We start from the raw sequence: 12,342 nt of genomic DNA on the forward strand, positions 1-12,342 counted from the left end.
CCAAGCAATTCCTTTGGCTTAACATGCAATTCCAGGTAGCATTCATTACTGACTGACAGGTAAAGTCATCATTTCTCTTAACTGAAATGGCACCAGAGATCAAGTTATTATTTTTAGTGAATCTGTCACAAAATCTTTTCTCGTGTTCAATTCTGCGCCTCGAGGTATTTGTGTAAGGTAACACAATTTGTAGCATACGTCATGCATTACCATCTAGTCATTTTAGATGTTAAAAGAAATCAACAGGTATTACTGAAAAGAGGGTTGTACCTTCTGTATTTAATACCAAAAAACCACTTCCTTGCATTAGTCATTTCAGACTGACAAATTTCTAAAAATCAGAAAAGAAAAATATATATCCACACATTTGTTAAATAAGCAACAAAATATTATAAACAAAATTAAAATCAAAACAAAACAAAATCAAACAAAAAAAAAGGGTCAAACTAATTCTTTTACCTCATTAAAACATGCTCATAGTGAAAATTTATTTTACATATTTAAAATAGTACATTTAAAATTAGTTACATTACAGGTACAATGATGAACATTGCGACTATTCATTATATTGCACAACCTGACTTCATCAATGTGAGTTTCTTTTCTTTTAAATAGTGCAAAATACTTTTTACAGGAATGTACTTGGATGGGGGTCTTGCAAACCAAAAAATATATTACAAAAGTTACTGCAAACAGAAAAAAACCCAAAACAAATGAAAAAAAAAAGAAGATACAAGCTGTACAAGGAAATTGCCATAGACAACAAAATCTCTCCTCCTTGAGAAGCAAACCTCAGTCCAACACAGAGTCTGGATTTTTGTGTTTGATTTTTTTTTATCTAGATGCTGTTATAACCAATATATAGATTAGTAACTTAATACAACATAAATATAAGTCCAGTCCAAGCAGGTCCATGTTGGTGTAAAATGGTGTCACGTAAAGCATATCTTTAACCATCTATGGTTTTATTTCTCTCCAAAGTATAAACAAAATCCCACAAAATGAAAATAAGCAAAACCCGAGCTATCCACCATGGCTGCCCGACGCTGCGGATTGACCACTCAGCTTGTTCCAATGGCACTGTAGATAAAAATCAGCAGGATTTCCCTACCATTTGGGTTTGTTTATTTTTATTCATTTATTTTATTTTCCTCAAAAAATCCACATAGTGCTCCCAGCGAAGCCAATAGGGCACTTACTTGATGCTTCCATCGCTATTATCTGTAGTGGATTTAGGGAGGGGAGCCAAGATACTGCCAGGGATCCATCCTTCAGCAGCTGGAGAGTGGTCGCTTGCAGGCTGGTACACCAGGAACATGTTCTGCTGGTTGATAGCAAGGATCTGAACCACCTCTCCTTGATTCACACAGATCTCATCCTCCTTCAGTGCATAGTAATCTTTAATCACCACCATGGAAGAGGTCCCATTGCACCCTCCCAAATCAGTCTGCAAACGGACACAACACAAACCCGTGAGCGGCCGGCGCGGAGGAACCTGCCCTTTCTGGCAGCAGTCCCACTACTTCATGTTCAGCCTAACCAGACCAGGGAAAAGGACACAAAATACTTGGAAGTTCACATTGGCAGAAAAGGATTTTAAAGATCTGAAAGGTGGCAGTAACCTAATACAAACCAGTCTCCTATTTCACATCAGACTTCAAAGCTGCTCATGACTGTGTCCCTGGGTGTTCTCATCTGCGGGGGTGTCACAGATAAATGGTCTGTGCTGAGCCAAATGGGGAGAAAGACAAATGAAGCTGAGTGAATACTCACAGTTAAATATAGGTCAGATGGAAAGCGGCTTTGGTCAACCTCAGACAGCAGCAGGGTCCAAACACGGTTGGTGGCCACTGACTCTTTGGTGGTTTGTGTGCAGCACACCGGTACCCCAATTATACCTTTAGCTGGCACCCTGTGAGCTGTTATGTGGGAAAAGGTCTAAGCTCTTCCCTACCACAGACTTTTTCAGGAATAGGTGGTTAATGGCTACCAGAGAAGCCTGAATATTACTTCTGCCAGTACTGGAAATGGATATCTAGTTCACCAGATCTGCAAGCACAGTGCCCTGAAAAACATCGAGATCAGTGCTTAAGGGTCAGGCTCTGTCTCTGTTTCCCAGATGAAGTGTCATCCATGTGGATGCCAGGGCTTTTGCTGTTTAATCCTAAATCACATGTTACCCCATTGCTTCAGTATGTCGATTCCTGTTGACCTGGTTAGCTGCTAATTAAAGATAACATCATGGATCACCTGTGGCACAAGGAATGGGCTGTGAGATCATGTTTTATTAGATGAGCTCAGTACCTTGCTTTGTTCATACTTGTCTCCGGGCTGTGAGTGCTCATACCCTGTGCTGCCATTAGAGGTAGATATCTTCAGGGGTGGGAGAGATGGGTTACGGCTTGTAGCCTTCAAAGGCTTCTCAGACCCCACTGGAATAGAGGAATGGGGCCTGGTGTTGGGCTGGGGCACCCTGCCAGCCTGGGGCCGCAGCACCGCCGAGCTGTTCTCCTTGCGTTGGTACTCGATGGGCGACTGCAGCGCTGCAAGAGAGGACAGGAGTCAGCCACCTGCTCCCAACAGCACTGCCAGGGGCTGCAGAGGTGTTCCAGCAGGTGGGATGGTTCAAACACAACAGACTCATACGCTGCAAACCAAACAGGAACAGGAGATGCCGCCCATGGAAGCACAGGGTGTGTTCATGGCCGGACAGGACACAAGCACTTCACACTGTGCTGTGCATGGACTGAACACAGTGCTCCATGCTGATGTGAAGAACAGCTTCTCTGACCTACACAGTGAGCAGGCTAAAATGTTTGCCATTGACAGCATACATAATTGCATTCATTTTCTTTGAAATTGCACAAATTCATCACATCCTGTAGTCAAAATAAATGAAAGCCTGACTAAGAGGCACACAGCACATTTGCAGTGAATTTTGCTAACATCAGAAAACACAGGTCAAGACCTCTAAGTCTCATTTGCATATTCCCAAGAAAGTGTGACTATTAAAAACTCTTTGGACGTGATGCACTGCAACTTGGCTCTCAATGTGCTTTCTACATGAACTGCTTTGGTTCAAGGAAACTGCTGGAACTGGCCAGCAAGTCAGGAAGTATAGATGGCACCAAGACATTCATCCCAGCAGTCCAAACCTCTCCAGAAAACACCCAACAGGCAACACTAAACAGCTTCATAAGCCATAAAAAATAAAGTCTGCTTGTGAGAGTAGATTTTATAGTCATGGAGAGAGCTTGCACTGGGAAATCGTAGGACAAAATTCCAGACCATAAAGAAATAAATAATCTGTTATGTTTGGAGGAGAAGGGATCAGGGCTGGGACTCGCAGTGGGCAGATTTGCTGGGCTCAGGCTACCAGTCCCAGACCTATGGGCTTGGTTTTTTGCATGTCATGTTGATGATGATTTATAGTCTGTTAATACTGTGTACATGCATCAGACTAAACCTACTGGAATGCAGAGAGACTAGTCTAGCAAGGGGCAGACAGAGGACATAATGTCACAGCATCAGCCCCACCAGGGAACCACAACAGAAGGAATGTATTTCCCAACAAAATGAAAAGGAAAGAAAAACAGAAAAGCTCAGCACCATACAGCACACTCTCTAGCATTCCCCTTCCAGAGAAAGGCAGGACAACTCAAGAAATCACTAAAGAACAAATGACTGGGAAAAAATCAATCAAGGAGGATGCCAGATCACCATTATCTTCAAAAGGACACAGACACAGATCTGTAGCAATCTGGAAGATTACTTGTCTCTAAAACCTGACCCTGGTCACAAAAGCAGATTGTATTTATGCCACAGTGACTGCCAGTTTCACTTGCTTACCTCAGCTGCAGCTGAAAATGGTTTGGTCCTGCTGCAGACCAGCCACAGAGGGCAAGGAAGGCTGGGGAGAACTTTGACAATGATTTTGAGAGTGACATTTTTCTCCTGTATACAGTAAATAAGGCTGCAAGGTAGTTATCAGTAAGATCTGAATGGATACTCCTCAATCTATCTTGAAACAATCTACTGTACCCAGTACTTTTAAAGGGTACTTAGCTGAGTGTCCATTTCTGAGTGCTAATTCCACCATGCACTATCACAGTGATGCCTGGCTTCCAGCCTCCAGTTCAACATCTGTCAGTATTCTTAGGAGCTTCTGGCAAAAGTCAGTGTCTATCTACTTGCATGCTCTCTTTCTCTCTCAAATTCCCCCCACAAAACATGATTAAAAGAAAATACAGATGGATGGAATTTTCCTTATGAAACGTGTCCAGCAGTGACAGACTTTTGTTACACTTGCTTCTTAAAGAACAATGACAACAGCCCATCATTTGATGCACAGCCTGTTTCTCAAGTTTAGCAGCTTTTACTTTTCCATTGAAAAAATGAAAAACTTGAATTTAACATTTTTACATTAATGAAGTTTAGATGCAAATCCCCTGCATTGTACACAGCCCCAACTCTTTAGGACTTCCCTGGTGAAGAGAGAAAAATCAGAGACAGCTTGGGCAAGAACTCAAGGGGAATATTTTGTTATTAAGTTTACACAGCATTGGCTCAGTGTGGATTTAATATGATTTTAAGGACAGAAAACATCTGCTTTAATGAAATGCAAAGCTAAAGAACATATTTAAAGATTAGGCAGCCCTAATAAGATTACATTCTAAAAGCCACTTAAAATATTCTGGACTGGACAGGCTCTACTAGATACAGTATCATTTTCTTGGATCTTATTTATAGTTTTAAGGTAAATCCTTAAGCTTGTGTTTTAATAGAAATCTATTTTTACTTTGGCTTTAGAGATAGTGATGATTATGTTCCTAACCCATCAAATTGCTTGCAGGCCTCATAGAAGATAGGCTGAATAGGGGCTGTGAAGATGTCTCAGTAGAAAGAGAGGCTCACAGGGCAGTAAGTCCTGCGAAAATAAGATGAAATACTTAAAAAATAAAAAGAGCAAGCAAGAAAGATATGGAAGGGACAGAAAAACCCTGCATTAGTGCCTGCAGAGCTGTCACAAGGCTTTAAAAAAAAAGTCTGCAGCTATTAGTGGAACTTATTTTTATTCCAATAATTCCAAAGCAAACTGCATGCCATAAACCTATCAAGTTTTGATACCAACTGGTCAAAATGAAGCACTTGGACTCTTCATCACCAGGGTATTTAAGGAATCATTTTGCCATGGTTGTATGAGGCCATTTCTATTCCAAGTCACAAAAACCCAGTATCAAGTTGTGGCATCATGGGTGAAATACATTTCCTTTCTCAGCTCAGCCATAGATTCTGAACTGTCACAAACAACTTTTGCTTCCCAGTAACCCCTTCCCAGTTAACTTCTGAAAAGTAAAATTAAGCTGAATTAAAATTTTTAAAACCTCCACACTGAAGAAAAGGGGACCTTTGATGTGATCTGAAGAAAGAACCTCTATTTTGCTGCAAAAAAATCCACAAAACCAAACTCACTCCCCTAAAAAAACCACAAAACCTAACATATTGTGCCAAGCCCAAACATCTTGATTCAAGCAAATATGTTTTATTATTGAACATGTATTAAGCTATTGAATATAGAATTCTAATATAAGCTCTATAAAATAAGCTGTTATGCAATGAATAGTGCAAAGCAACCTTGGAGGCATCCAGAGCTACTTTGTTGCTTCCAAACAAACAAAAGAGGTACTATTTTTAGATTCTTTGTCTTGTCCTGTTCCCTTCTCTTACCCTTATCCACTCAGGACCAGGAACAAGCTGAAATTGTTAACTGAATTTGATTCCTCTGTATTTTCAAATGACACACTTTTGTTGGCTGTGTGTGTGTCTTGTTTTTGAGAGTTTTTTTTTTGAAACATAGCTTTAATTTGAAATATTATTTCAGACCGCCTCAGATCAATTTCTACAGCAAAGCTGATACTTTGGAAAGGCCCCTTTTCATGCACAGCTCCCATGGTTCCTAGGAGAAGGATGCCCTTGCCTCCTTGCTCTTTCCTTTTTTTTTGTTTTTTTTTTAAATTGAAAGCTGCTGCAGCCCTGCAGAGCTGGGACCTGTAGGGAGGTGCATGGTGGGGCAGCTTTCATCCCACCTCACATCCTCAGCTGGTAGCACACAGGGATGTCTAACAGGAGGCTCCTGGGGATAAACCTTGCTCTGAGTAAATGAGAGATACTGTGTAGACACAGTGGAAACCTGGCTTCAGATTTAAAATCTCACTGTACAATGGAAAGCAACAGGTGACAGAGCCCTGCAAACCCCGGTACAAAAGCATCACCCACGGAGGGGCCTGAGGAACATGAGCCTAAGGGACACATGCAGAAGTGGCTCAATGATTTTCTCACAGAAGAAACAAGGACAAGAAGATTCTAAATCCTATTTAGCATTAAAGTTTGGGAAACAGAGCAAAGACCATGTACATACCATTCAGGAAATCACGCTGTGTGTCCAGGACCTGGTTGATGTCCTGTACCCAAGCTTGTTTAATTTCTGGATTAGCTGCCTGCAAAATGACTCTCTCTGATGTTTCCCGGCTCATTAGAGCAAACTTGCAGGGATCATTGTCCACGTTTTCTTCAATGATAAGGTAGTTCATCTGAAACAAGCCAAGGTAAGCATTTAACAGGGAGCACGAGCTAACATTACACAAGAATCAAAACTGTTGTGAAATGTTCCTGAAAATAATTAAGTGCAATAACAAACCATTAGATCATAATAAGAAGAATCAGTCTCATGTAGATATACCCAGAAAAATCTAAATCTTAAATATGATGCTTAATAAAGCTCTGACAGATGTACCAGACATCCACCCGCCTTGTCTTGAATTACAACTTCTATTTTAAGTAACACAGAACCTGACTGATGTCCTTTAAATTTACCGAAACCCATAAACAGACAAAAATGTTCCTATTAATATGTTAATAAAGTCTATCATTCCTCCAATTTAAATAAGTGTTTATATTTCTTGTCCTGTGATAAGAAAGTCTCAGTCATTAGAGCATTTTAAAAATGGAACAGACTGTGCACAGGGATATAATGAAAAAAAGAGCAATTCTCCTGTGATGCTCCAACAGATCTTATTTCTAGCAGATTAGAGTCATCTGTGTGTAATCACTTCACTTGACTCTAGTCACAGATACTCTTTCTGGAAATCATATGGATGGGAATTTTGGCTGCTGTCCTGCCCTTGGGAGGCTTCTGTTTTAAGTGTACTCATAACTTCAGCTTTTCCTGAGATACTTAGAGTAGTAAACAAGAATAAGTTGGCATAGCCTCCCAAAAAAACAAGAGAGGGAGTGTCTTCAAAAGCAGACAGCTCTGAAGACCAAGGCAGTAATGTCCCCTAGAAGAAATCCATCTCTAATTGCTCTGAGTATCTGTCAAGGTATGGAAATCCACTCCACATCAGAATATTGTTCAGCATTCAAACTGGAAGATGGAATTAGCATCTTCCTTTGCTCCTGGGGGTCCCTGTGAAGTTCAGTGACAAGCAGGAACTCCCCTGACATGAGGACATGAAAGGACAAGGACAAGGACACACAGGTGAGCATGGACAGTGCTCTTGCTCCTGATCTAAGCTCATTTTCCTCTGGTTGATAGCCAAACCAACACTGGTATGACTCCAGGTAAAAGATGTGTAGAGTCCCAAACCCCCTATTTGTGTCTCAGGGAGATGCATTCATCAAGGCTTCCACTTTGGTATTTTGAGAGCCTGAAAGGTATCCAACTGAGCGGTATCTGAGAAGGGATGTGAAATTTCTCAACACTAAGGACCTGATTGTGTAAAAAAGGGTTCTTTGCTAATGCAGGACAAGATGCTGAAGCTTCTGTCACAGTTTGAGGGTGACAGACCTCGGAGAACAACATCTGTGAGTCTCATCTTGCTGACAGACCAGAACAGCTGCATTTGAAGTCATATGCACTCTTTGCTCTGTGGCTGTGACAGAGGAAAGAAATGGGATCTGTGGTGCTGGCTCAGGTGGAGGCCCCGCTGTGAGGTGGGGATGCTCAGGGCCCAGGGAGGCAGGGGAAGGTCCTGCTCCATTGAGAGCCACAGCTCCTCCCTCTGGGAAGCAGACAGATGCAAAAGCACTGAGAAGCTCAAGTGGGGGCTGGGAGGGAGGGTGTGAGAGCTGCTGGCACACAAGCTCCATGCTGAGGTGGGGGAGACACACATGGAGCCACAGGAGATCCCACACTTGCAGGAGACACTCAACAGGAGAATGAGCTGTTTGCCAAGCAGAAGAAAAGGGGTTGGAAAATTATCATACAAAAATTTTAAACTCAGGCAGTGGGAACAGCATTCCTTTCGTAGGCTGTGTAACTAGAAAAGCAACTCATACCCTCGAGGCAAGCTAATTTTATTGACATTAGGAGAGATTTATTTTTCTCTCTTTATCTACAATATACAATTCAGGAATTGTTTCCTGCAGATAAAAGCCTCATTGTTATATATACAATAAACTGAAGTAAAAATGATTCATACTATTTCCATCTCCAATTTTAATAATGATTTAAATCAGCAAAAAAGATAAAATCAAAGCTGATCATCTAAATGAAGATGATTGTTTATTTGTACACTTTGGGTTTTCCCTTGATGGCCTATTATTTGGTTAGAAACGATAAAATACACTGACTTGCAAATGGATATAGGCTTTTCAGTAAATGCTGCTGTTTCCATCAGCCAAGAAGACAACCTCATTTCAGTAAATATGCTGTTTACCATAATTTGTTTAGTTATATATGTTAATATGCATTATTTCAGCTGATAGTGTTCTCTTCTATTTCACATTAATGCACCATTTAAAACTCAGAGCAAACACAATGCATTCCCCCATGTCTCTTAACCTGTATCTTTGAAAAGGAAATCAGTGCCAGACTGGTTTCTCAGCTTTGAATGACCCAGAAATTCAAATGAATCAGTGATTTTGCTCTTTCTGCAGGCACAGCAAAGGCTGTTCTACCAGGAGATGTGCAGCACTCATTCACTTTCACTGACCATTTCACAGGTTAACTTTGCATTTGTTAAACAAAGAAGTATTTCCACTGGTTACTTTCAGTTTTTACTTTTAGCCCCAGCCCTGTAATCTGGACAGATTATTTAAAACCAAAAATAATTTCTCAAAACTCTCTTTATAGTTTATCTGGTTTTGTAATTCCTCACAGCTGTTATTTTTAGAATTATGTGTGGTTTTATTTGTCTTTGAAACATTCTTGCAACATCCAAATTTGTACTAAGAGCCCTCACCCAAATTAGGGAGAGTATTTCCAGAAATATCGTATTAAAGGGTTGGTACTGACTTACAGTTTGGCCTAAAATGACTGTTTTGGGTACTGTATCTTCATTTACCTTTTATGATCATGCATAAAAGCAACTATTGTAAATGTCCTTTGACTACTGTACCTTCATTTACCTTTTATGATCATGCATAAAAGTGACTATTGTAAATGTCCTTTGACTCCTGCAGGTTTGGTAGCAGTATTTGCTAAATCAGAGCTATGAATGATAGAGGATCTGCTCTGGCTGTGTTCCTTGTAAAAATTACCCAATAAATTTAGACACCCAGTGGTCTACTTAGAGATGGTCTCAAGCAGTTTCTGATCCACTGAAAGGTAAATGCAAATGTTTTCTGCACATTGCTGTCCCCTACGACAGGATCAACCTTACATGGCCATCAAACAGAATATGCTTCTCCCTCTGCATTTCTTACCTTTATGCTCTTCTTGAACATGTAGCCTGGAGTTAGAGATCCTTTTCTAAGGAGCTCACTGAAGATAACTATTTGCTCAAAGAGAAACACCCTGCGCTCCTTGGGCCGGGACTGCACCCCGGAATCCTGCTCCGTCACGTAGAAGGTGTCCTGCTGCAGCAGCTTGCCTTGAGCTGTCAGTTTGCCCTGGGAAGCAGACAAGGCACCAGCATTACAAACCCTGACCCACTGTGATCCCACTAGCTGATATGCTCTATTTCATGCAGCCCAAGTTTTCCAGGCAGCCCTGCATTCACTGAGACACATCATATCCCCTCTGAGTTAACAAAGCAGCAATCCTGACCTCAGCTGAAGACAAACAACATAGGTTTTCCTTGCTCTCATTGCCACTGAGTACATAAAACCAAAAGCAAGAGGTCTCAAGCAGACAGTTTTGTACACTTAATTCCAAATCCTGTTCCCATTATGTTACTGTAGTGCTCCAGCCAAGAGCTCCCCATTATGCCCTAAGCCAGCAGTCACTGACACATTACCTCTGAATGTGCAAAGGCCAGGACCTACCTGTTTGCAGTGCATAAGACACCAAGACAAATCTTAATTCATTTTGGAGATAAGAGCTCTCCCCAAAGCCTACACTGGCTTAGTTACAAGCCACAAGCTGTACCCTGTGTGGTTGTAACTCCCAAGTCTCGTCTTGGATGTTGTTGAATTTGGTGAGAGCTGTTAACATGTTAATAATGCCAGGTGACCTTACTAATAAGCAGGGCAGGTTGGTTCATCACTTATTTTGCTCTGGTAATAGATATAATAAGTCTCATTAAAGCTTGCAGAAGCTTTTACAGACCTCACATTTTGAAGAAACAATATGAATTGTCACAAGTTTAGAGTGAGAGGTGTGTCATTCCCCCACCTCTGAAACCTCACCAAAGTATGCAGCTCAGCACTGCAAAAGAACAAGCATTAGATAAGTAGCTTGGGTAGACTGTAGAGACAATCATATAAAGAGAAAGTAATTTTCCTTGCCTAGTTATTATTATAAGAAGAATGCAAATGCATACCTCAAAGCCTTGGAGGCGCCCCAGGTTCATCATGTCATTGCAACGTTTTGGTACAAGGCACATTAATTCCACTGCTTTCTGTTGAGGAAAAAGGATGTTGCATGATTACAAGAGAACCAGAGGGCTCCTGAGAGCACAGTGTCAAAGAATGAAGTTCAATAGCACAATTGCTGTGCTCATGGCAAGGCCCTGATGAATAGATATCTAAAAGAGGATGGTGCAGGACTAAAATGCAGGACTGCACCATCATCTTTTAGTTCTGATTTAAGCTAAGAGAAATACCACATTTAGAATACCAGCAGGATCTTCAGCTATTGTCAAAGGAATACTGGGGTTTTCATTTCTCCACACAGAGTCCCATTAGCCCTATTGTCCAGGGCATGAAAATGTACCTCTATCTCGGAGCACTCCAGACCAGCTTTTTCACTGTACCTCAGGAAGTCCTGGAGAAAGCAGAAAGGTTTGCATTAAGGCACTTCAGGGAAGAGAGAACAAAAGTCACCAGTTTCAAAAGGAAAAGACATATTCAGCATGTGATTTTCTGAGAAGAAACTTGCTAATATTAATTCATCTTGAGAGATTGCTGAATGTCATAACCACTTTAGAAATACGGAAAAGGGGCGTGGATGGTTGTTGAGAAGACCACAGAAAAAAAGGCAAAGCTGGGGTTAGACCTTGGGATTGCTTCTTTGGTCCCTGCCTTAAGCCACGAGACCACACAAACACACACACATTAAGATTTTTCTTTTCCTTTTGGCATTTTGGGGAACACACAACTGTGCCTTTGCTAGTGTGCAATTCTCAAACCTGGGCTGATAGCAGCCTGCTGGGTACAGTCCAAAAATGAGGAGAAACCAGGTCAAAACCCCAGTGCTGCTGGAGATTACAGGGTGGGCTCAGATGTGCCTGATTTTAGATATTGGCTTCAGACCCCTTGGGATGAATTTTCAAAAGTGGAGTAATTGTCATTATGGATAAGTCAGCATAAACCAGAGTGGTCAGGCTCCTTGGGAAAAAAAATTGTGGTGAGCTCCCCAAATTTTAAGACGACAGAATATTCTGAAAATAAGTTTCTTCAGCTAATTTGGAGACAGATATTCAGAAATGGAGGCTATAGCATTTACTAGAAGCATGCCATTCAGCACCTAAGACAGACTTTAGCAGTACACTTGTGTATCTTTGTTCCAATTAAAAAAAAATCGAAAGTTTGCTCTGAAACTTCAGAGGAAGAAAAGTCCTATTTGAAGTGTACTCATCCATAAAAAAATTTCAAAAGAAAGTTAAAAAAAAATCTGTTTACTATCCTAAATTACAAACTACTCACACAGATGTGGCCTCCTGCTCTCTGGACACTTTCCACAGGCCTCTGTCACTGCATGCCCAGAGAGCAGACCTCTTTTCTCCTAATTTGATATATTTATTCCTCAGTTAAGTCTAAGGCTGATTTAAAATAACAGTATCTAATGCAACATGCAGACTAGAGTTAAATCCAAATTATATTTTTTCTCTCACCTTGAGAAGAAGCTGGTATTTAGTTATTCTTTGAATGGGTTTAATCAAAAAGTCACTGATGGTCAGC

At 40.9% G+C, this 12,342-nt stretch overlaps 1 protein-coding gene across 1 annotated transcript in view; it reads right to left on the reverse strand.

Annotated features, from left to right (window-relative positions):
- Positions 1-249: 249 nt before the first annotated feature.
- Positions 250-12,342, reverse strand: part of LOC115947751 (kalirin-like) — a 103,721-nt gene continuing 91,628 nt past the window's right edge. Inside the window, exons 15-21 of the mRNA XM_031055875.1 lie at positions 12,276-12,342; positions 11,156-11,206; positions 10,764-10,841; positions 9,706-9,891; positions 6,419-6,590; positions 2,305-2,543; positions 250-1,447 (exon numbers count right to left, since the gene is read on the reverse strand). The exon at positions 12,276-12,342 is cut by the window's right edge and continues 6 nt beyond it. Coding sequence (XP_030911735.1) covers positions 1,196-1,447; positions 2,305-2,543; positions 6,419-6,590; positions 9,706-9,891; positions 10,764-10,841; positions 11,156-11,206; positions 12,276-12,342 — 1,045 coding nt within the window. The 3' untranslated portion in view covers positions 250-1,195. The remainder of the gene's footprint in view (positions 1,448-2,304; positions 2,544-6,418; positions 6,591-9,705; positions 9,892-10,763; positions 10,842-11,155; positions 11,207-12,275) is intronic.

Source organism: Geospiza fortis, unplaced genomic scaffold, assembly GCF_000277835.1.
Source record: "Geospiza fortis unplaced genomic scaffold, GeoFor_1.0 scaffold112, whole genome shotgun sequence".
NCBI classification, from domain to species: Eukaryota; Metazoa; Chordata; class Aves; order Passeriformes; family Thraupidae; genus Geospiza; species Geospiza fortis.